This window comes from Protopterus annectens, chromosome 10.part0, assembly GCF_019279795.1.
Source record: "Protopterus annectens isolate FY-2018-M chromosome 10.part0, PAN1.0, whole genome shotgun sequence".
In the NCBI taxonomy this organism is placed as follows: Eukaryota; Metazoa; Chordata; order Ceratodontiformes; family Protopteridae; genus Protopterus; species Protopterus annectens.
The window spans coordinates 477,683,781-477,710,292 of NC_056744.1; the positions used below are offsets into that span (position 1 = coordinate 477,683,781).

The following is a 26,512-nucleotide window of genomic DNA, read 5'->3' on the forward strand; positions in this document are numbered from 1 at the left end:
GCCATGGTGTAAATAACAGAAACTAATGCAGTAGTCTATCCACTTTGAAATAGTCTGCTTTGAGATAGCCTTTCCTTGTGATCCTGCAGCATATGCCACTGGTAATTGCTCTGTCTTCCTGAAAACTTTGGTTCTGTCCAAGTAGAATCTAAGCTGGCTGTGTACGTCCAAAGAATGCAGAATTCTCTCCCCCTTGTTCTGTGGATTTGGATAAAAAGTTGGCAGATGAATAGTTTGGTTAAGAGCCACACTGGACACCACCTTAGGCATAAATGTTGGGTTTGTCCTCAGTGAGATCCTGTCTGGATAAAAAATGATAAAAGGTTCCACAGCCATGAGTGCCTGTAGCTCTGAAACTCGTCTTGCAGAAGTTATTGCTAGGAGAAGAGCTGTTTTCCAAGATAAAAACTTTATATCAGCAGTAGCAGCTGGCTCAAAAGGAGGCAGGGTGAGTTTTTCCAAGACATAGTTGAGGTCCCATGCAGGTATTGGTGATCTCCTTGGAGGCCTTACATTTTTGGCTCCTCTGAGGTACTGCTTTAATAAAGGATGAGAAAAGATTGGTGGCTCTGTATTGTAATGAGCCGAAATGGCAGAGGCATGAATTTTAATCGATGAAAAAGATAGGCCTTTGTCCAGCATCTCAGTTAAGTATTGTAAAACCTGAGGAATATTTGGTACAGCTGTATCAGTTCCTTGTGCCTGGTTCCAAGCACAGAATCTCTTCCATTTCCCAGCATAAGAGTTTCTAGTACTAGGCCTTCTGGCTTCCAAAATGACATCCATCACAGCTTTACTGAGAGGTGTGTTTTGTATGACTACATTATCTGCCATGCTGCCAGGTTTAAAGTACTGAGTTGGCTGTGCAGGATCTGATTGTTTTGCTGGGACAGTAGATGAGGTATTTGAGGTAAAGTCCAAGCTGGGCATTGAGACAAGTTCCTTACGATTGGATACCAGTACTGGAGGAGCCAGTCTGGGGCAATCAGTATCATATTTGGCTTCTCCTGTCTGACCTTTAGGAGTACCTTGGGGAGGAGAGGCAGTGGAGGAAAGACATATACTGATAAGTTTTTCCAGCTGAAAGATAGGTTGTCCACTTTCAATGCCTGTCTGTGATAAGTTATTGTGCAGAATCTTTTTAGTTGGTAGTTGTGAGGGAAGGCAAATAGATCTATGTCCGGGCATCCCCATTTCCTTGTTATCATGCTGAAGACGTGTGGATCCAGTTGCCACTCGTGGGGATCCATGAGGTTTCTGCTTAGTTCGTCTGCCAGAGTGTTTTCCTTTCCTGACAGGAATTGTGCCTGCAGAAGTACTTGGTAAGTCAATGCTGTGTCCCACAAAGTCATGGTTAGTCTGCAAAGGGGGTAAGAATGTGTGCCCCCCTGCTTGTTTATATACCACATGACCATGGTGTTGTCTGTCTTTATCAGTAGTTGTCCCGGATGAAGTAGGTCCTTAAAGGCTGTCAGGGCATTTTGAACAGCTAGCATCTCTTTTTGATTGATATGTAGATGCATTTGGTTTGAAGACCATGTGCCCTGAATGCATCTTCCTGCCATGTAGGCCCCCCAGGCATAATCTGATGCATCCATTGTTAGTGTTTGCCTGGCTGGGGGTAATGTGAATGGCTGTCCCTTGTTCTGGTGACAAGCCTACGCCCACCATCGAAACTCCTGTTGCAGGCAGGGAATGAGAGTAATTATTGTTTCCAGGCTGTGGCAATGTTGAGTCCAAACACATTTTAGGTACCATTGAAATTTCCTCATATGCAGTCTTGCATATGGAATTAGTAGGATGCAGGATGTCATGAAGCCCAAAGCCTACAGAATCTTTCTTGCAGATAACTGGGCCTTTGTTGCCAACATTTTAAAATAGGTAGTCAGTTGCCTTTGTTTGTCTGGCGTGAGATAAGCCATCTGGGCAGTTGTATTTAAGCTTGCACCCAGGAATATTATCTCTTGAGAGGATACTAGTTTTGATTTCTTTTCGTTGACTGTGTACCCTAGGCATGTTAGAAGTCTTTTCACAAACGCCAGATGCTGTAGAAGAATGCCCTTGTTCTCTGCTTGAATTAGACAATCGTCCAAGTAAGGATATATTTGTATTCCTCTTTGTCTGCAGAATGCAATTACTGGTGCCAGGCACTTTGTAAAGACCCTGGGTGCAGTAGATAAGCCAAAGGGCAGTGCAGAGAATTGGTAATGCATTGAGCCAGCCTTGAATCTGAGGTATCTTCTGCATGATTGCCTGACTGGGACATGCAGGTATGCCTCTTTTAGGTCTAAAGTCACAAGCCAAGCATTCTTGCCCAGCATGGGCAGAAGCTGCTGCAAAGTCAACATTTTGAACTTTGGTATATCCAGGAATGTGTTCAGAATAGATAGGTCCAGTATTGGTCTCCAGGCCTTGTCCTTTCTGGGTACCAAGAACAGCTGTGAGTAAAATCCTTGTCCCTGCTCTTGCTCTCGTACTTGTTGAATGGCCCCCATATCCATGAGGGATGAGACTTGTTTTTGCGCATCTGCCCATTGATTTTTTGGCAGATCTGGCCAGCCGTTTGCCTTTGGCAGGGTATGGAAATGGAACTTGTAGCCTTGTGACACTATATTTAGAACCCACTTGTCCTGGGTTATAATGTGCCAGTTTTGAGAAAAAAGTGCTAATTTTCCCCCTAAGGGTGCTGCCAGGAGATAAGTGCTTGGCACAGGCAGGGGGAAGTCATTGGGACTGTTTCCTGTATGGTTGTGATTTGTCTTCTCCAACTTTGGAGATAGAAGCACCCCATTGCTTTGACCTGTATGAATCTTGCGCCTGGGATCTGCCTCTAGGGTGTCTGGATCTGTCCCTTTGAGGTCTGTCTGACACAGGAAAGGACCAATTCTTTGTAGGCCAGTGTCTACTAGATGGCTGTACTTGTAAAAAATCTTTGACAGTTTGCATAGATTTAGCTTTGTCCTCCATTTTCTTTAACATCTCTTCTGCCTTAACACCAAACAAAGTATCATGCTGTAAAGGTGCATCTAATAATTTAACTTTGACATGATCAGGCAGATTTTGTTCCTTTAACCAAGCATGCCTCCTAATTACAGAACCCATAACTGCGGCCCTGCAAGAAGCCTCCAAAGAATCAAAACCACATTGCAAAGTATGCTTTCCAACTTGTTCAGCTGCATGAAATAAATCCTGCATTTCCTTGTTTTCTGCACATTCAGAGTTTAACAACATTTTCTGTTTAAGCAATGCCATGACATGTTGCTGATATTTGAGCATATGAAACTGACAGTTTAAGGCCCTTATAGCTAAGGTAGCAGATGTGTAAACCTTTTTCCTCTTCTATCCAGTGCCCTAGAATCCCTATGAGAGGGGGTAGGGCTTTTTGCAGCGGAAGCCTTAACTCCTTTGGGACCCTGTGAAATAGTTTCTGGGTCTGCAGCAGGGTTTTTAAAAAGGAATTTATGAGAGTCAGTAACCCTGTAATATCTGTCAGGCTTAACAAGAGCTGGAGGTAAGGAGTCAGGGGTAACACTAGTCTCTGTAAACACATCAACTACAATGTCTAACACAGGTGGAATGGCTAGAGGCCTATGTTGAGGTAGTAAAAGGAAATCCCTGAGCCTCTTTTTAGATTCTGAAAAATCTTGGCTCTCCCAGTGGAAATGCTCCCTCATGGTATGCAAGGTTTCCCCAAAGGAATAGTCCACTGGAGGAGAAGCTGAAGGTATAGATTCTTCAGCATCAGAATCCTCATAGGGGGAAGAGAATATTCCTGATCAGAAGAGGAATCAGACAAAATAGAAACCTGATCTGAAGATTCATAGTCAGTCTCTTGCCTAGGCCTCTTATCAGGAGGGGGATGGGAACCCCTGATCAAGGTAATCAAGTCTTCGGCCATTTTAAGCATCTGTTTTTTGGGCATAGAGGCCTGTCCATGTGGCTCTTGAGTTTGTTTCTTTGCTTTAGAAGGTGTTTTAGTCTTTGCCTTTGAAGCTGAAGTCGGTTTAATGTAAAGATGTTTAGGTCTGAATACACCCTCAGAAGCCAGTGCCTGCTCAGCGGCTCCGGACCCATCTGAGGGAATAGTGTCCGAGGCTCCAATACCTTGAGTTTCTAGTGGCATAGCCGACTCCACGTGGGAGTCGGTAGTGGCCTGCGACTCTAAAATAGTGGGCGTCAGGGACTGCGAAAGCGCCTCACTGAAAACCGGCGAACTGGCAACTGGCTTAGGAGAAGCTTCGTCGTCGGTTTTGGTCCTCGGTTGTTTATCTCTCTCCTTTTCTTTGCATTTTTTTGTGAACTCCGGTAGTTGGATGGCTATCCAACGACATTTCTGGATAAACCGGCGTCCAAAATAGTTTAAAGCAAAATTATGCCGACGCTTAATAGCGCGTTGGTTAAATCTAGCACAAAACCGACAACCAGAAACGCTGTGATCAGGGCCTAGGCAAGGAATACAGTAAGAATGAAAGTCCATATGAGGTATTTGCTTTCCACAAGAAATACAATTATTAACTTTATCTGACATCGGTCTGGAGCAAGAAAAAAGTTTCCTCAATGGGGTACTTAGCTTTATTGAAGACTTTGGGTCTGAAACTCGAACACGAAAATCTCAGGAGTCGGCTGACCGGCACTTGCCAACTGCTTCTGCTTCGGGCACTGCGCGGCAAGGAAGACTGAAGAAAATGGCGTCGGCTGCTTCTTTTATACCCCTGATGACCTGATGTCAGGGAAGGGGCGACAGCAGCCGACACAGGACCCAAGACTTTGGAATTCAGGCCGACTGAGGGCAACCTGCCAGCAGGATTACCCAAATGTAATGACAGCAACAGTGAAACACGAAGAACATATGCACCTTGACAAAGGAATACAACAAGCCGAAGGACAGTAACTCACACACATAATCAACAGCAAGAGGCAGCCAGGCCTGAAGAAGGTGTTTGTTCTTAGTAACTGGCAACAACTAGAAAATCTTTTCTACTCTGCAAATATATGATTTCTTACTAGCAGTTTTTTTCACTTCCTTTTATGCCTGCTGCATGTCATCAGAAAAACAGTGCCTAAAAGGTATTTAAATTCTATCATCCAGTTAGTTAACTGAAGATAGGTTAATGTGTATCAAACAAGTTGTCATACTGTGAGCAAATCCAGTTTGTGGGGAACCCTGTGGCAATTGCCCTTGCCCAGACTGAAAACAAGGGAGATCCACTGTTGCCTTAGCCAAAAGCAGGTCACCACCACAATTTTTGGAAAGTCCCTCTGGATCTTTAGAAAAACCCTGGATATGAATGGAAAGGATGGAAACATTCCTGTTCATGATAAAAAAGAAGGCATCTGTCTTCCAGGCATGTTTGCAAGAGATCCTGGAGCAGAATTTCTCTAGCTATTTGCTCTGAAGAAAGACAACTAGATCTACTTGAGATGTTTCCCACAGCTGGCTCAGTTCTTGGAAGACTCCAGGATAACGTTTTCATTCGTAGGAGTCTATTCTTTTCCTGCTGAGCTGGTCTGCAATGAGGTTTTGCTCTGAAAAAAATGCATGAAGCCTGCAGAGTGAAATTCAGCTGAGCTGCTATCTCCCAGGCTGTCACAGCCAGTCTGTAAAAAGGGTAGGATCTGGTACCCCCTTGTCTGTTTATGTACCATATCACATCCTGGGGAATCAGACATGATTTAAGGCTTTCAAAGCAGTGATCACTAGTAGTACCTCTTTCTGACATTTATGTGCTTCTGTCTGTCTGTAGGGTGCCCCTCAGCTTGCACTTTTGCCCCTTTTGAAACCGTACCCTTTGCCAAGCCTGATTAATTAGTAGTTGCAAGGGGTTGGAGGGGAGAACAGGAGATCTAGATTGTAAGGGATCTGGTCAATCCACCAAATAATCTTCCTGGTTAGAAATCCCAGAACTGGATTTGAAAGGATAAAGGGTGTAGATACTGAATCCAGACTGATCTCAGGTACCTTTGTATTTTCCTTATGTGGAGTCTGGCCATGGAAAGCATGAGAAACATAGATACCAAGTATCCCACAGTCCCAAGATATTACCTTCTAAATACCTGACTTTGATTTGGAATATTCAGTAAGAAATGCTGTACAATTTTTACTTTGTATGTAGCAAGAAAGGCTCTTCCCAAGGCAGAATCCAACAGGCATCCCAGTAATACAATTCCGCAGGAAGGAAATAGTGAAGAATTCTGAAGGTCAATTTGAAAATCAAGACTGAATAGAACATTCTGGACAGTTTATGACTTTTGACAATGGAAAAAAGAAACAGTTTGCAAAGATAAGACAATAATCCATATATAAAAATATGTGAATGCCCTGAAGCTTGCTTTAAGCAATGACTGGAGCAATACACTTTGTGACCCTTGGTATTGTGGAAAATCCAAAGAGTAACACGGAATAGATAATATAACCTGCACACAACCCTTAAAAATGCCTCAATTAACCAAATGGAATTTGATGGCAGGTATCCTTTAAATCTAGAGTTATCAAAAAAGGCTAGAGGGTGGACTACAAAAGAAAGAAATGAAAGTATAACATCTTGAATTTTGGAATCTTGACAAAAAGATTTAGAAAGGTAAAGTCCAGTACAAGCCTCCAGGAGCCTTCCCTTTTTTTATCAGAAAATCCTTGAATAAAAGCCTTTGCCCAAGTGGCAGAGAAGTAAAAGTTCTACAGCTATCTGGGTCAAAATCTGTTGCAGAATGGAAGGAAAGAGAAGAAAGCTGGTTCACCGGACATGGAAGAATCCCCTGCGAAGAGGTCAAGGATTCCCAATTCCAACTGCAATCCTACTAAATTAACTTCAGAAGCTATCTGTCTGAAACACTCTGGTTCCATAAAAGAAGTTGAAGCCTCAGAGAGATGGAGAAGTTGCCAGGGTTGGAAGGGGAGGAAGCCTTAGCAGGCAAATGGCCATGCTGACTGAAAGGACTGTCCATGACTTTTTGAAGCCTTCTTGCCTTGCCTTCTAAAATTCTGGGAGGCAGCACCTTGCTGCTTAAATGATTTTGTGAAAAAGAGAGCAAATAAGAGGAGAAATTCTTATTTCTTATGAAAAAGGAGGGTTGAACAATCACACTTCTTTAACACATCAGCTACAAAGGGGCCAAACAGAAACTCCTCATCTAAGGGAGAAGTTAAAATTTCAGTGTTAACATCTTCAGGGGGGGGGTTGAGAATTAAGCAAATCTAGTCTTCTTAACACTGACCTTAAAGCATATGGTCTAGGAGAAGAATCAGTACCATCCTAAACACACTTCAAAATGCGCTTAATCACTTAAGAAGCAGACATAACAGAAGCATTTAACATTTTTTTACTTCAGAAGAGGGAAGGTTAACTATTGATTTCTACATGTTTGCAAAAGACAAAAGTAAAACATTTATCATATGAGCTTGATAGTTTATAATACTGAAAGTCAAAGTACTACAGGAATACATTTTCGTCCCCAACTTATCCACTGCTTTCCAATGCTTGCCAGAGTGATAAAGAAATCAGAGATGGTTCTGGTTTAGGATTTAAAAACAAATGCTTATGGGATTTAAGAACCCTAGCTAACCTGTCAGACATCCTAGAAGCAGAAGGTTGACTTACAGGTAAGCTAACAGCTGTGAGGAAAAAAACAGTCTCTAAAGCAGGCGACGCAGGAGGAATAGCTGCAAAATTTGGCATTTCCTGAAGCAAATCTTAAAATCATTTTCTATGCTACAGGAATTTCATTTTGCTCCCACTAGAAAAAAATGTTTCAGCTTCGATAATTATCTAAAAAGGCCAAATCTTCAGGAAGGTCATCTGAAACCATACCTTCCTCAGAAGAAGAAGGTTCACATTGTGAAGAAATTCCTGAGGTACAACTCCCACCACCCATAATGCCTACTCTTAGGAATAAAAATCCATGTCAGACAGAGGGGGAACTCTTTTTCTTTTCTTGGCACGGGAAAACACCAGTAAGTTCCTTACTAAATACAAGTAAAACCTCTCTGTCCATAGAAATAACAACAGGAGACTGGAAAGTTTTCTATGTTCCTCTTTTCTAGGCAACTCCCTAGGAAGGGCCGACTCTCTATAGGCATACTAGTCCAAGCACCAGGTGGACTATGGGAAGAATCTTCACCAGGTCCTTCAACCTGAGAACAATAAGAGTGGTTCCCCCTTTCCCTCAAACAGCATGCCTAGAGCTGCAGAGAGGATGTGGTTATCCCCAATATTTGGTGGCTGCATATCCAACAACAAGATGACTGGGGCTAAAAGCTTAGTGGTCTGAAGTATAAGCGGCCACATCAGAGTCACCCACCAATGGTTGAGGTGCAACAGTAGCCGGCCTGTTATACAAAGACACAATAACAACTTTCTTCTTCTGCAAAAGGGAGCGTGAAACTGCAGAGTCCAGCAAGAAAAAATCAGCTCTAGACCCACCAAGGAGTATCCTCTGCTATTTTATCTTGAAATGAGGAGCTAAACTTAAAATGTATTTTCCAAATACAATTCTGTTCCAGTTTCTTTTTAAATTCCACCAGAACATATGCAAGTAGGAATTTCTAAAAGGAACTATAAAATCCATTCCACCAATCTAAAACTGTCTACAAGAAGGCTTCTTGAAAACCAGCTAAACAAGAAAAAAAATCATAATACCAAACCTTTTCCATTATCTGAACTTGCATCTTTTGATCTTCTGTTTTGGCTGGGAGACCTTCCATTCTCCTAAAAATAAACAAAAATGAAAAAGAACTAAACAACAATTCCACTTAACATATTGAATTCATAAAAAAAAAAAAAAACGAAAGGCAACAAATTGCAAATCAAAACTTCATGTGCATTTAGACCCAAAGTTGCAGCTAAATCTTGTGCTTTATCTACAAAGCCATCATAAACATACTAGTTCTGGTAACAAAAATACATCTTTCTCAGCCTAGTGAGAATCTCTTTTATAAAAATATATTAAAAATGACAAAATACTAACTTATATTCCACAGTCAGGTGAATACAAAACGCACAGGCAAAGTGAGTTTACATACCTAGAAAGAACATTTCATACACCACTACCTCATACTTCAGAAACTCCCCGGGATTCATTGAACTCTGTGCTTACATGGATGCGGTCCACTCCGTTTCGGAATAACACTATTCTGACATGGAGTGGACCGTGCCCGTGTAAGCACAGTCATAGCAGTATGGACACGAACACCACTGAGTGCAGGGGGTGTGTCTAAGCAGTGCATGTACATCTAACACACCCCCTGCACTCAGAAAGTGACGTACGGCACTTTTGAAAAGTATTTCAGTGTCCACCGACACTGAAATGAAATACAATGGGTATTTCAGTGTCCGTGGACACTAAAACAGGGGAGCAAGAAACAATGCAGGGTGTGTGTGACAGGTTCTGTCAAACACACCCTGCATTGTAAAAGTGCCACACGGTCATAGCCGTCAATTGTTCAGGTTTCTGCAGAATGCCCAGATGCCTGCCTCACATACTTCTCAACCTCCTAGAGCAAAAAAGCTATACAAAGCCATAAATAATGGGGGGACAAAGGCACTAAAATAGGGACACTTTTTAAATATTGCATTGACAAACCCGGAGAGCTGATAGAATAAAAGGTTTGCAGTCGCACGAATTTCCTGAAGGGTATGAAGTCTGAAATCCAAATGTCTGTCAGTATGGTCTGACTTAAACCCAGAGTGATTTGCCAATGATTTACTAGAAAACCACAGTCACACTCCTAATTTTGCAAGACCAATAATTAAAATGTGTCCCTGCATGTCCCTTTACAATTTCCCTTACTGTGACTGACAAGGAGTACAGATAAATATAAATAAAGTGGGTTTATGAATTTTTATTTTTTCTCCATTCTAAGGTATGTTTAAGCATAGCTGAGCAGGTGTGCACGTTATGGCCCTCTGCTCAGCACTGCTGAAACATTCCATAAGAGGTAAATAAAAATATACAGCTGAAATCCTCACACCGAGATATCGTAGTGGTTAGAGTCCTGGCTTTGCTTGCAGGAGTTCACAGTTCAAATACAAACACAGGAATTTTATTTTTACATGGGAAAGCAGTGTTAAAATTATTATTTTAATTTTAAATTATGTAGTAATTGATATTTGTCAACCAGGGTAGTGTAGCTGGTCTAAAATACAAGTGTGAGTGCATATAACATGTGAAATCACCCATGTATACACAAGTTTCCCATACAGTATAGTCACACCCCATGGTAATGTAATGAAAGCACAGAGGGATGTCATGTAAAGTAAATCACAGGCACCTACTAATATGTCAGTAATGATTAATGAAGTCATCATCCTGATTTTTTTTTAAATGAAACTTGAGTAATGGTTAGCAATGCTCAACGATGCTTAGTTGGTGTAAGCATTTCTTAAATGTGAATGCTAAGCAGCAGTCAGCTCAGCTAAATGGATTTGCGCACTGTTAAGCAATGCTCAGCAATTACCCCTTTAAGCACTGTTCAACCCAGCTTAGCGGATTTGAACACTGCTTAGCTGAGCTTAGCATTTTCAAAATGGTCCAATGACGGCAAAGGGCGGGAATATGGCCTTATTTAAACTGTGCATGTGGGAATACAGCCATAACCTGTTTAGTTTGATGTCTGCATGAACAAGTCTGGCATTGGAGAGGGGGAGCGCTTTTGGGCACAGCGCTGGGGCATCCTGGACTTCAGGGTCATGGCTGGACTCCTTGTAGAACACCATGACGACAGACTGCTGAAGGGCTAGTAAGAGGGCTCTCAGTACAAAGCGGAGGACTGGGACAGTCTGGCAAGCAACCTCACCAGGGACATTGGAATCCCCCGAACTGGTGAGCAGGTATGGCATCTTTACACTGACCTAAAGAGTAGAAAGGGGGAGCTCTTGGTCCAATGGATCCAAGATGCCCGGGACGGCATGCTCCAGCAGTGTGTAAGTATCCAAGATGTAGGTGTACCAAATTCTAGCCTGAGTATGTGATAGACAGGTATGCATAATGTTTGTTTCTCATCCCTACAGCTGCAGAAGAGAGGGCAATAAACACTGAGGTCCATGCCAACAGACTGACAAGGATGAGCAGACAGGCTGGTGAGTACAGATCTACTTTTCAGTATATATTGAAATAAATAAGAAGGAGTAAATTATTTACTGTGTTCTGTGTGAAATGATTACAGAAATGTTTGCCAGACTAATAGTCATCTACAGCATATGCAGTAGTAGTGCACTGTGTCATATAACTACAAAAAAATCCTAAACCACCAACCGCTGTGTTTATTCTGACATGTTATTGTAGAAATAGAATGTGTACAGGTTCTGCATAGAACATATGGCTTTGACGGCATGAATTAACAGAGGTTGTTCTGAAAATCAGCTAGTATGCAAAACAGTAGCTTGTGGAGCTGTAAATCAAAATATTCATGAAATATGACATATGTTATGCACTAAGATCTGAACCCTGAATACTAATGCCAAATGATTTATAGTGTGTCCCCTGCTGTGGTGTCTTGTGTTAACCTTTGTTTTCCAGATCGTATAATTTCAAAGGATTACTGCACAGTACAGTAACCATCTGTCATGCATGAATCTCAGGATTACAAAATTAGACTGTCTAACCCACAGAGTATTAGGCAGAAAACAGTCAAACAAGAAACAACAGTTCCCCAATAGCATAGTGTGATGAGAAACAGCCTTGTAGTTCATTTTAGCACATCCAAACACTGTTTTTGAATCCAGGAGGTGAACTGAGACATGTGCATATATACATATATACACTCAAGAAATCTGGAACATTTGTAGAAAAAGTCAGATAGTGGAAACGGATATTTTCTCCACAGGTCTTACAGGTAATGAAATGTTTGTAGTAGCTGTTTGAAGGGTATAACAATACACGTACCGTGTACAACAGTCTCACTGTCCAATCCTATGCCTGCAAATGACAGAAGGATAGGTGGGTCTATATTACACCACCGAACATTTAAAAAGTGAATGGTGATTAATCGAACCTATGTAAGCGAAAGCTTACAATATCAAACTGTCAGAACACTGATTTTTTTCCAAAGGAAAAAAATCGCTGTTCCAACAAAAAAGAAAACACTTTATAACATTACATTAAGTGGGAGGCTGCCCCCTACTTAAATATACCAACTCCGAGACCGCACTACAGTGCCGAAAATGGCAAAGTACCGAAGTGGCCAAGCAAATTCTTTCCCAGGGAAAGAATTTGCTTACATGCCGCTACAATAATATACCGTTTCAGTCTTTTATGTTCAACCAAGACGCATTCGAAAGAATGATTCTTCGGTCTTCTAATAGGAACCCGAATAGGTACATACACCACGCCCTCTGCCAGATGCATGTTTCTCAAATGTCACGCTGTCACGGCTAGTGGTCACTGCTGCCAATCACCTTGGACACAAATAGGAATCTATCAGCTGTCGGATGATTTTTATTACCGCTTACTGAAGTAAAGTGGATGCACTAACTTCAAGTATTCACTGCTTTGTATTATTATGCAATGTACATTTTGTCAGCTCTGAGAAAAGTAAAAGGGAGATTGATTATTGTTACAAGAGTAGTTAGACATATGATTATGTTTATAGTGTGAGTAGTTAATTCTTATAAGTACTGTCTTTTTAAAAAGTTGAATGAGAATTTTCAGGTTGGCACCATAAAAGTTTTAAAAGGTGGACAGTTTGAAATGAAGGCATTCTGATGAAGCCCATGAACTATGGGTGAAAGCGCTTAACCGTTTTAAACTAGTCTGTTGTTATTTTATTTATTGTGTATTTATTATTATTTTTATGTGGTACACTTGTAGCGATTGTCTGTATTAACCTCGGACATGAATTTGTAGAGGTTACTCAGTCATCTATGAGCGATTTCATTTATAAACCAGTGACTTTTAAATGGAAAGGTGTGCTGCTTCAAACCTATGTGGAATTAGTAGCAGCAATGATGAGATTATTTTGAAGATAAGCCGTTTGGAATTACTATTGGTTTTTGTGACGGTCCATTACTGAGTACAGTGATTATTTCAACAGCAAGTATTTACTTAAACTGGTATGAGTTTGGCCTAAAATGGAAGTTGTGTTTGAGGTTTGAGTGGTGTTCGATCACTTATCGGCATTCCCAGGTATCGAATTTATCCAGTATTATGGTGTGACTATAACAAATAGGAATCCAGGTGAACTATGCTAGTAGTAGACTCACGCAACATCATTGCAGGATACTCCTTCTTTGTCAAGTATGTAACCCTGACATGTAAAATCCCCCTCCAGTAAAGTAGCCACAGTTCACCCAGTCTGCCCCATACCATTACAGGTTGACAGTCTAACAGGTATGTATGTGCCACAGAAGCTATGGGCCATAGGCAGGTGTAAAGTGAGGGCAGACCGGTAGAGTAGTGAGCAGTACTGTTGTGAAAAATAGAAGCCAATACAGTTGTTAATGGACATTTTATTATCTCCCCCACCAGTCATCTGCATGAATAATCATTATTCATATACTATGGGTATGTTGTTCTCATAACCTGTTGCTGGGACATGTGATCCATTATTGTTCATATATTTCATTGGTTGCATATTAAAATACCTTGTTCAAATACCATTATTGATGGCCTGCTGCCGTCAAAGTAACTTGCATGCTGTTAAAATGCTTACTACTGTTCCACTTATGCATGTGTTCTGTTTGCTATGAAACTGTTTCATATCTGTTGGTTTGAGTTAATGGGAAGACCTATGCATGCTGTTAGAACTAATTTTGTAATGTGTTGTTCATGACTAACCAATATATCTGGGAAAACAACAACACCGTAGCATGTTGGGAAGGCAGATCCTGGCGGATCTGCCTGTCTCGCACCAGCACATCTGGGACCCAACCTGGAACATACTCCTCTGCTGGTCCTGCACCACCTTCAGCTGGAACACCTCAAGGGATGGGGCCCATTCCCCCCCAGGAGCAGGTACAGAGAGGAGCCCGTCACCCACAGAATGTTCCGGGGTATTGTCCGAGTTGGGTGGGCAGCTGCGCCAGATGGAGGGCCACGTGGCGCATCTTGAGGGGCACTTCGCACCTCTTATCCAGCCCCCAACCCAGCCACCTAGGGGCCGTGAAGGTGCAGTGGTGACTGCCCATGAGGGGGGACCTCAGTCCCACTGCATCATTTGGGGGCACATGGGCCTCTGATTCCCAACCACCCTGCCCATCCAAGGTGTTATCCCTCCCATGTGTCATATACCACCCCTCATTGCTGTCTTGTGTATCTTGTCTGTCTGCAAATGCTACCTATCCTGCCAAACCTACCTCCCCAAAATACCTAAAGCCCTTCCCCAACATCCCACTCTCAACTAAAAAAAAAGGGGCATCCATCCCACAAACAAAATTGACCCATATATAGCGCTACATTTTGCCCCATGTACAGTGAAACGAATCAATCTACTCACAAATTATTCTACAGATGTCTGTAGCCAACACCCTTCCCTGTGAGGGGAGAGGCTGTAAATTCCAAATTCTACACATTATTCACAGCTGTTGCTGCAGAAGAAATGTAGAGCTATGGTCCTTTCCTACACTTGTCCTGCACATCCCTATCTGATTTTCCTAATGTTTTACCCCCATTTCTCCACTTTCCTATCACCCTTTTTTCTTTTCTTTAATAAAATTAGTGCGGGTGTAAACGGTGCTAAGTGAAGCTAAGAGGGCTTAGCTGTCTGTTAGCATCACTTGCCTCCGTGCAAAACCATGCAAACCAGCTTACAACTGCTTAAAAGTGCCTTAATCACTCTGTCTCCAACAGCCCTTGTTCTGCCCAACAACAAAATAATCAGCCCTGCCAAGTCTTGCACCTAGGATGCTGTGCACTACAATCACAGAAACATACCACTACACCATCTAAGCTGTGGGAATTTGTAATGCTTTAACAAACATATCATGCATTCTGGTCTTTTAACATTAATGAAAAAAGTCATCACTTCCAAGTCTTGAACCCAGGACCCTGTGCACTAGTCACACCAATAAACCTCTACACTATCTGAGCTGTAGGAATTTGTAATGTTTTTTACAAACATATGCACTACAGTCATTTCACATAAGGGAAAAATATATATCTGTAGTACTCATATACACATATATGTATACATAATTACAAATATATATACATATTCTAAACACACACACACACATATATATATATATATATATATATATATATATATATACATATGTATATATATTTATACATATACATACATATATACACACACACACACACACACACACACACACACACACATATATATATATATATATATATATATATATATGACAACCAACCTCTTACTGTAAGACATCTGCAAAAAGCCTGACAAAGTGGGGGGATAAATAGCAAATAATAGTGACATCTTTGAAATATGGCTGTTATATGCATAGAAGTTTGCTAGAGAAGCACGGTTTGATTTAACATATAATTCCTGATAGATTCCAGGTCTGAAACACAGATGAATGTCATTATTTACTGATGTCAATGGTCACATCATCCCAGTGATTTCTTAGAAACCCACAACTGTTATGGAGAACAGACCAAACATATTAGCCACACATCAGTGTCTACACATCTGGACAGTGGAGAGGTATGACTGCAGTCATGTAACAGAAAAAAACAGTGAGAGCTGCCAACCATTTCACCCAGCACCCTCTGAACCAGAGTAAGACCAAGACAACACTACCCCAAATCAGCTCTGGGGAATTACCCATGTATTTCCAAATATAGCATGCACTACTGGGATGGAACTGTAGGGAAAAGCAGATACTGGTGCAAAAATGGCCACCCACAACCATTTGAACCACAGTCACAGCAACATACCAGTACCCCAAATGAACTCTAGAGTAGAACAACTGTTTGAACAAACATATCCTGATTGCCAGTCACACACTACACCTACATATACCAGCAGAACTCACAGTCTACTGGAAATCCTGAGGTGTTACAGGACATTTTCCAGTCTGCCCCTACAAATATATACACCTGATAGATCACGGGCAACTGTAGCAGCATGCGCAGTCAGACAGAAAAGGAGCTATGACACTCACATCTGCTACCCTCACTCGCCCAACAAACATTTACACACAACACTGTGACACAATCTTGGCAGTCTGTTAACAATGGCCAGACATACATAACTCTCAACTCTACAGATTTCCACAGAATGTCCAGGGTGCAGGACCATATTTATGGCTACTGCCACATACCACTTCCAGGAGTCTGCTAAGTCACTGGTATGATACCAGGAGTGCAGTCACTAAATAATGATATACCACACATCTGAACCTCTTACTGCAAGACATCTGGACAAAGAATGACATACCTGGAGGACAGGGGGCCGGAAAGAGGGACATATCTCACATAATGGTGTTACAAACTGAAACTGTTGCTGGTGTTGCAGGGTTTGCTGTAACATAACATCCCTGAAGGATATGATGTCTAAAACACTAATGGATGTCAACATTTACTGACTACAATCCTCACATTATCCTACTGATTTCACAAAAATAGAAGTTGACAAAGGAACAGATAAAACTTAACAGGCAAACCTCTGGGCAGTCTGTGGACATCTGGACAATTGAGAGGTATGTCAGAGACGATTGTTGGATGGTGTGGCGTGGAACCAGGGAACGACTTTCCAGATTTGTGGATTATTTGAATGACAACAACTTTGGAATTCGTTTTTCGGTTAACGTAGAACATGATAGCATTGTGTTTTTGGACGTTATGATAAATAGACTACAGGATCAAACTTTAGCTACATCAGTCTATAGACAATTTCCTCAGTATAACCCTCTGTTGCATGCGAATAGTTGTCACCCACGCCACATCATCCACAACATCCCCAAATCACAATTTATGAGGATGAAAAGAATATGTTCCTCTTTGGAGGAAGGGTCTAAGGCTTGTGATGATCTTGTCAATAGATTTGTTGATCGTGGATATTCCAAACACATCATTAATAAATCTTTGAAAACAGTTAATCACTTACCACGTTTGGATTTATTACAATATAAATCCAAGCAACAGACCAATCATAGATTAGGGAAGAATAGCACTTTAAGGTTAGTCACCACTTATGGGGCTAATACCAATCGATTTGTGGATATTATTAATCAACATTGGGATATTTTACGTTCTCATGATGTTTTGAATGATATACTACCGGAACATTGTTCTTTTTCCTATAGAAGGGGTAGGAATTTAAATTCCTTTTTAACCCATTATAAGAGACATAGTTTACAGCTTCCATTACAAACTACTCTGGAGGGTAATACACTGAAGGGAAGTTTTCCATGTGGTCATTGCTCATTTTGCAAATACATGCCCAAAACTAGTGAGTTTTCTAGCAGAAATACGTCCCAGGTTTTTGGGATTAGAATGTTTTCTAATTGTAGCTCGGATTGGGCAGTATATTTGGCCACATGCAATTGCTCTGCATTTTATGTGGGACAGACTTCTAGGTCTGTCAAATTGAGGGTTTGTGAACATATTAGTGCAATTAAACACAAACGCATGACTAATGCTTTGTATAAACATACCCTTGAACACCCTTCGGCACGTTTCACATTCATCATTATAGATAGAATTACTCTACATCGACAAATGAAAGCAGGCTGGCATAAGAAACTCAATGAAATGGAATACAAATGGATTATAAGGTTAGGGGGTCTTTTTAGACCAGGTTTGAACACATTAGAACCAAATTAGTATGTGTACATAATATAGATTGTGATTTTCATGTATTCCTTTTTCATGTTGTATTTTTTATACCCACTACAGGTGGGTCTTATATGTTTATATAAAATATGTATTATAGATATTAGCTTTATATATAGTTACATTTTGACATACATTCACAATGATAGGTTTTGATTTGGGGCACATTGGTCTAAATGGTCCCAATGAATATTGAATTTAATTATTTGTATACAGCTTTATGTATGGTAAACCTTATTGTAACGTACATAGGTATATTTATTGCAGAATCCATTTATTATTATTTTTTATTTTTATTATCATTTTTGTCCAACAACACAACATATTTTCTAATATATGGGTTGAATTATGTATATATTATATTACATGATGTTTAAATTATCCTAATTTTTCACCATTTATTGTATTGTATTTAATTTGGGCATTGCCTCTTTAAGAGAGGGACTATAAGTAGGGCTCACAATTGTGATGTCTTACTTTTTTGGAATATTTGGCATTGAAAAAGGCTTATATTAGCCGAAACCGGTTTGTCTACTCAGCATGGTTTTGTCCATTGCTGATATGATTTGAAGCATTAAAAAATATATATACATCCTCACAGCTGGTCCGTTTTGGTTGTTCTTGATGGTTTGTTTCTTGGACCGTGCTGCAGATCCTACGTGCGTGAGCTTTCTGGGTTTGGTTGCAGAGACATATCACTGTCAGATGTCAAGTCACGCAGAAAATGCATGTTCAGACAAACCCTGTTAATCTAGCAATCCTCTATCTGTACAGAATTCTGGAGCTTTGTCCCCCATGTTGTTAGGCCATCTCCACATGTCTTGCCCTGAGAGGTATTTCCACCTACTGTCTGTGAAGCTGCAGCCCCCACACCTCCATGATGTCCTCCACACAGGCAAGGAAAAAGGGCAAGGCCCAGATGAAGGACTTAATGACAGCACTGTGTTGCTATGGCATTGGCTAATGGAAAGACAACACAGCTGCTCTGGATGCAAGTAGCAAGTGGGAGACACCAACTGGTGCATAGGCCATCACCTGCTCATGAGGATTACCTACAAAAGGGAAGCTGCTGCCTAATACAACACAAGTCTGAACCCATCTACACAGACAGACTGTGACTACACAAACCTAACCATTTGCAGTATTCTGAGGAAACTCTTCAGCACTATAAAGTACAGATGTGTACACTTACCATAAATGTAGATGTTCGAATGTATTCACTGTTGCAATCATCACCTGTGGGTTATCCCTGCTGTGGTAGCCCTTGGCTGGCCCGAATACCAGAGTCAATGTTTTTCTGCATCGCTGCTGTTGCCTGTAGACTGATGTCAGGTCATTAGTTCTATAAAGCAAGGCAACTGATGCCATTACATCAGTTTTTCTTGCCCTAACCAATCAGAAGCCTAAGGAGATAAGGCACAGAGGTCTTGGTGGTTAACAACCACCCCAAGAAGCTTATGTCTCCCTAATGAAAGAAGATATAAGGGGGAAGGAGGGAGGGAATCCAGGACTGCAACAGTGAATACACTCAAATATCTACATTTATGGTACATGTACACAACTGTACTCTGTTCTTTGTCTTTCACTGTTGCAGTCATCACCTGTGGGAGGATCCCCAAAGCTAAAGAGAGGGGTGGCAGGATAGGCTAGAGACCTAGGCATGGGTAAGGAGGCCCTGCAGTACTGCAGAAGCAAGCTCTGCTCTAGACTTAGAGAAAAGAGGAAGGTGGTAATGCTTTGTAAAGGTATGGACAGAGGTCCAGGTGGCAGCTTCCAAGATGTCCCTGGTTGGGACTCCTCTGAGGAATGCTGTTGAAGTGGAGGCTGCCCTAGTGGAATGGGTATGAACAGACTTGGGGGGAGGTTTCCCACGAAATCTGTAGCAGAAATGAATACAGTGTGATATCCATTTAGAGATAGTCTGTTTGGAAATGGGCTTCCCCTCTGCCCCTAGGGCAAAACTAACTAGAAGTTGGTCCATTTTTCTGAAGAGTTTAGTACGGTCCAGGTAGTACCTGAGCTACCTATGCACGTCCAGGGAGTGCAAAATTCTTTCCCCCTTGTTTTGAGGGTTAGGGAAGAAGGTAGGAAGATGAATGGCCTAGTTGAGAGTCACATTAGATATCACTTTGGACATAAAGGAGGGATTAGTCCTAAGGGGCACCCTGTTTGTATGAAAAATGATGAAGGGCTCAGTGGCCATCAGTGCCTGAAGTTCAGAAACCCTTCTGGCTGAGGTGATGGCTAGCAAAAAAGTAGTCTTCCAGGAGAGGAATTTCAGCTCTTCTGAAGCAGCAGGTTCAAAGGTGGATAGGGGCAGTTTTTCCAGAAAATAATTAAGATCCCAGGCTGGCGTGGGAGGCCTTCTCGGAGGTCTGATGTTAGAAGCCCCTCTGAGGAATTGCTTAATCAAAAGGTAAGAGAACAGGGGCTGATCTGTGTTAAACTGAGCTGAAATGGCAGAAGCACGGATTTTAACAGAAGAGAAGGAGAGGCCACTATTAAGTAATTCCACTAGACAGTCCAGGATAAGAGGGACAGAAGGTTGGGAGGAACTGCCCCCCCCCCCCGGACTGGCACCAGGAGCAGAATCTTTTCCATTTCCCAATGTAGGATCTTCTAGTGTTTGGCCTTCTGGCCTCTGTGATAATGTCCAGGACCTGTTTGCTTAACAGGGGCCCTTCCCTTACATTGGGAGTATCAGCCATGCTGATAGCTTGAGAGTCTGCAAATCTGGGTGCAGCATTCCCCCCCCCTGCTTGAGTCAAGACGTTTGGGAACTCGGGAAGTTGCCAGGGAGGATGTGATGTGAGGCTGCACAGGAACAGGTACCAGTATTGTCTGGGCCAATCTGAAGCAATGAGGATAGGTTCATAGATTAGTACTAGGCTAACTGCCCTTGCAAGCTATTTTAAGCCTAGCCAATTATCCCTTGTGAGGCTCAAACCCTGCATCTTGTGTTTGTAAGGCAAACACCTTAACCATTAGGCCACCCTCCCTGATGGCCTTGGGTGCCTCCTCCCTGATCTTGATGAGTACCTTGGGAACAAGAGGTAGAGGGGGGAACCGTACACAAAGAGGGAGTTCCAAGGGAAGGTTAAGGCATCTGCCTTCCATGCTAGGTGGTGATATTCCCTGGTGCAAAATTTCTTTAGCTAATGGTTGAAGTGTGAAGCAAAGAGATCCACCTCTGGATTTCCCCACACTTGAGTGACTTGCCCAAAGATCTTTTTGTGGAGCTGCCATTCGTGGAGGTCCACAATGTGTCTGCTTAAGAGGTCTGCCAGGGTGTTGTTGATTCCTGGAAGGTATTGGGCTATAAGATGTAATCCCATGCAGGAGGCAGTCAGCCAGAGGTTCATGGCTAGCCTGCACAGAGGGTAAGATTGTGTCCCTCCCTGTTTGTTGATGTACCACATTACCGTGGGTGTTGTCTGTTTTGATAAGGAGAACTCCTGGCCTGAGATGGGGCTGGAAGGATGTCAGTGCATTCTACACTGCAATCATTTCCTTCTGGCTGATATGCAAGGGAAGGTGTTGGGCATCCCAAAGACCCTGGGTGCACCTGCCTCCTAGGTGGGCACCCCAGGTGATGTCTGAAGCATCGTGGGTGATGGTCTGGCCTGTGGGGCAGTGGATGACGGGGAGACCCTGGTTTGTGGCGCATGCCCCTGCCTGCCAGAGCAACTCTGCCCTTATACAAGGGATCAGAGGAAGAGAGGTCTCCAGTGGTTGTGAATGTTGTTACCAAAGGTTCCTTAGGTACCAGTGAAGCTTCCTCATGTGTAGTCTGGCCAGAGGAATCAGAAGGATGCAAGAAGCCATGTATCCCAAAGCTTGAAGAACTTCCTTGCTGTGAGGTGACTTCTGAACGCCAGCTGGATAAAGTAGACAAGCAGGAAGCTCTGCTTCTCTGGGGGGTAGGAAGGCCATTTGGGATGCTGTGTCCAGCAGAGCTCCCAGGACGACGATACTCCTGGATGGAACCTGCTTTGATTTCTTTTCATTGATGGTGAACCCAAAGGAAGTTAGGAGTGTTTTGATGAAGTGTGAGGCCTGCAGCAGCTTTTCTTTGCTCTCTGCCTGAATGAGGCAGTCATCCAGATCAGGATAGATCTGTATGTTTTTCTGTCTGCAAAATGCTATGGCCAGGGCCAAACATTTGGTGAAAACCCTGGGAGCAGTAGATAAGCCAAAGGGAAGAGCAGAGAACTGAAAGTGTTGTGAGCCTGCTCTGAAACGCAACAATTTCCTGCAGGACTCCCTTATGGGGATATGGAGGTATGCATCTTTTAGGTCTAGGGTCACCAACCAGGCATTCTTTTTTGACAGCATTGGCAGTAGCTACTGCAGGGTTAGCATTTTGAATTTGAGGACCACCATGGATGCGCTCAGCATGGACAGATCCAGGATGGGGTGCCAATTGCCCTCCTTTCTGGGAATGAGGAAAAGCCTGGAATAAAAGCCTTTGCCTGCTTGATCTGCGGGTACAGGTTCTACTGCCCCCTGGTCTATGAGAATTTGGACCTACTTTAATGCCTCTGCCCACTGACTGGGAGGTAAGTCTGGGTACCCTCTGGGAATTGGGAGTTCGTTGAAAGTGAATTTGTATGCCTGGAAAAGGATCTTTAAGACTCACTGATCCTTGGTTACAGACATCCAACTTTCTTTGCAAAGGGACAGCCTTCCTCAGAGCTTTTGGGTGAGAGGAGGGCAGAGGGGGGTGGGGGAGTCATTGTGGCTTTTTGCCATGGAGGGATGGCTTAGACCTCCCTGTCCTAGGGGTGGATGTGGTCCATTGCTTGGCTCTCTGTTGTCCCTGCTGTATAGACCTGGTGGGTCTGTCCCTGCAGGGCTTAGCTTGCCCCTATCTGCTGGGAGCAGGAAAGGACCAGTGCTTAGAGGGAAGGTTCCTGCTAGGAGGTTAAACCTGAAAGAAGTCTAACTGTTTGCATAGATTTTGCGTTGTCTTCTATTTTTTTAAACACCTCTTCTGCTTTTTCCCCAAACAAGCTGTCTTTGTCCACAGGTGCATCAATTAACTTTGACTTGCCATGATCAGGTAGAGGTTGTTCCTTCAACCATGCATGTCTCCGAATGACACATCCAAACACTGCTGCCCTGCTAGAGGCTTCTAGTGCATCATATCCACAGTGTAAAGAGTGCCTAGCCACTTGACAAGTGGAGTGCAGTAAATCTCGAACTTCTTAGAATTGGCACAGTCAGGAAAAGTAGAAATCTTTTGCTTTAATAGTTCCAAAGTGTGCTGTTGATATTTTAACATATGGAACTGAAGCTGAGAGCTCTGATGGTTAAGGTTGCAGAGGTGTATACTTTTTTACCCCATCTGTCCAGAGCTCTGGCATCTTTATCAGAAGGAGTAGGGTTCTTTGCAGAACTAGCCCTGGCTTCCTTGGAGCCCTGTGTAATGACCTCTGGGTCTGCAGCAGGATTTCATTACAGGTATTTGTGAGTGTCTGGTACTCTGCAATACCGATCAGGCTTACTGGGAGCAGGAGGAAGGGCATCCAAGGCTAAACTGGATTCAAGGAAAACAACATCCACCACTTCTAAAACTGGGGGGATGGCAATGGGTCTGTGCTAAAGAAGGTCTAGAAATTCTCTTAGCCTTTTCTTGGACTGGGAGAAATCCTGAGATTCCCATTGGAAATGCTCCCTGAGGGTATAGAGGGATTCCCCAAAGGAGAAGTCTTATGGTGGGGAGGCAGAAGGTATGTATTCCTCTGCATCTGAATCCTCATAAGCAGTAAGAGGTTGTTGATCCTCTTCCAAGTCTGAATAATCTGATTCCTCAGAATCTTGCTCTGCCAGTAATTCAGGAGAAGGGTGTCTTTTCCTTTTAGAAGTAGAGGCTTGACTGTTCCTGATAAGGGAAATAAGATCTTCTGCCATCTTAAGTATCTGGGCCTGGGGTGGAGGGGCAGGAGGAAGATGGTGGCTAGAGGAAGATTTCCTAGGGGTGGCCTGGCTTCTAGGCCTAAGAGAAGTCATCGGTCTGAGATTAGCGGTAGTCGGGAGAGAAGACGTTGGTTTCTGACTGGAATCGGTAGTGCAAAAGACTTCCTCGGAAGCTGGTGCCTACTTGCAGCTCCGGACCCAACTGAGGCAGAGACAGTCAAAGGCTCTGAAGATGAAGAACATTTCTGCGGCATACCGGACTCCAAATGGGTCTTGGTAGAGGCCTGCATAGCAATCACATTGGGCATCAGGGGCTGCGAAAGCACCTCACTGAATTCCAGAGTACTGACAACCTGCTTAGTGGATGAGTCATTGGAAGGCTTGGCCTTGTGACGTCTGTCTCTATCTTTATCCCTACACTTTTTCAGAGGTTCTGCGGATTGTTGGCTGACCAACACCATATGAGAAGATGGAGGACAAAAACAGCTACCTACAAAAAGAGTTCTCTGACGAATGGTTCTCGCGTTAAAGAGGGCACAACCAGCAACGGGCTACGTCGTGGTCTGGGCCTAAACAAGTGACACAGTATGAATGGAAGTCTTGGTGTGGGATTTGCTTTCCACAGGTGATACAATTGTTAACTTTTTCGGACATCGATTAGTGCAAGAAAAAGAGATCCCCAATGGGGTACTTAGCTTTAGACGTTTTCAGCTGTGATCTGAACTCTGGTAGTGACTGACCGGCACACTTGAGAACTGCTTCTGCTATGGGCTCCACAGCAAGAAAGACTAATGTAATGGCATCAGCTGCCTTGCTTTATAGCACTGATGACATGACGTCAGTCTACAGGCGACGCAGAAAAACATTGACTCTTGTATTCGGGACGGCCGAGGGCTACCACAGCAGGGATAACTCACAGGTGATGACTGCAACAGTGAAACATGAAGAACATCAGGTATGTCAATCACATAAGCTTGTACTGAAATGCAGAAGGGGGGATGCAATAATGTCAAATAGGACATTAAACACTAGGTTGCAACAAGACCTGTAGGGCTCACATGCTGCTGTCTGGCACCTATGGCCATTCCTGCTTGCCCTATCTGCATTGACATGGATTACATCTCTGGTCCTTGAGTCACCCCAACAAAGGTCAGCTCATGTATGACTTCTACTGGAGTGTCTGTTGTGCAATACTGAGTGTGACACCGCTAGGCCAGCTATCTGGGATGTTGTACATATTCATATGTCACCTGTGAATGCTACTATGATACATGTGCTTGTCCTACAAATGTAAGAGACTTATATAGGGTATATGCACAGTACACAACAGGCGCAGAAGTGTGTGTTGAACTGTATGTTATATAGAGCCCATACCTGACAACTGTCCAGAGTTTTGCAGACTGACCACATGTCTGCCTCATATTTGTAGTCAATGCCTCATACAGTTGTGTACTGTCTGGCACATCACTGGCAACCCATTAACGACAGAAGTTATAACATAATAGCATGCATTTGATTGCCAGAAGACATATCCTGCAGAGTAGACCTGTGAATGCGACACCTTCTTTGCTGGCAACTATGTGCGTTTCAGCTAGATTCATAAAGTGACACTATTTTCTGGCCTTTGCCCACCAGTGACGTGTGCCCTTGTGCAGATGTCTTGCTCTAACAGGAGTTAGGTGTCTTAGCATGAAACCGATGTCAATGCAGGCGTATCTTGTCCTGTAGGATGCAGACATTTGTGCAGTCACTGACACCTGCTTTGTAGCTGTGCAGAGCACACTAACCTTGCCAGGTTACTCATCCCATCATACCTTTAGACCCCAAATGGAGGGCTGCAAAGTCACAGGAGGTAGTGTGTTGAATATGACAAACACATACACATCTTCAGGCTGGCCAAACAGCATGACACATGGGAGACACCTCGAGTGCAGTTAACAGTTGACAAAATACCTACTCAAATCACAGCTAGCTACAGGCCTTCAGCCATGACTATGGACACCCACCACACCTACTGGGACTTGCTGGAATTTGTCAGGATTCAATCATCTACCCTGCTCCTAGGTGACCTCAACTAACCAACCAGAGTGTGCATGACCTATGCCACCTGAACATGAATGCACAGAGATTCCTCGGCTTTGTCAATGGCAATACAGTGGATCAGCCGGTCAGCACTCCTACGGCAGGTGGAAAAAACCTGTACCTGGTCCTAACCAACATGAGTAACCACTGTAGCACTCCTACAGTGTCATCCTCCTCGGTAAGATCTGACCACATAGCCATCATTGTTCAGGTCACCATCTCCCCTGCCCCCCCCCCCCCGTCAGGGTCAAACAAAATTAACTTTACACAAATGACTATAAATCTCCTCAGAGCAGGTAGAAGTAGCTATACAGCCAATGTCCCATCAGTTGGAACTAGCAGTAGTGTCCAGGCCCATGCCACAATACTATGTGGGGACCTACATAGCTGGATGAACTCAGCAATACATGACAGGACAACATCATCTCCCTCAAGGTAGGGTAAACGTCCGTGGTGGACAGCACCAATACAAAAATACCAGAATAGGTAGAAATAATTGCTGGACAGGGCCAAGAAGGAACAGGTGCCTTACTGGAAGAAATGTCACCTTGATCTGCGCAAGCAAATAAGGTCACAGGTGAATTACCCTAAGGCTATCTTTGAGTGCAAACTGGACACATCCACTAAGGCCAATCACTAGGCCTTCCACACGTGTCTACAATCCCAGAGGCAACACACATATCTGCTCTGTAGCGGTGGTCAATAACACCACATACACATACGGCATAGATATAGGCAACTGGCTGCAGACAGGTGAAGTGTAAACATC

The 26,512-nt window shown here is 43.0% G+C and overlaps 1 protein-coding gene across 2 annotated transcripts in view; it reads right to left on the reverse strand.

Moving 5' to 3' along the window:
• The window catches only part of LOC122813194 (fizzy-related protein homolog), an 806,647-nt gene that overhangs the window by 567,876 nt on the left and 212,259 nt on the right, over positions 1-26,512 (reverse strand). For both annotated transcript variants that reach the window (XM_044085371.1, XM_044085370.1), the window contains one exon: positions 8,639-8,702. In XM_044085371.1, the coding sequence (XP_043941306.1) occupies positions 8,639-8,702 (64 nt within the window). The remainder of the gene's footprint in view (positions 1-8,638; positions 8,703-26,512) is intronic.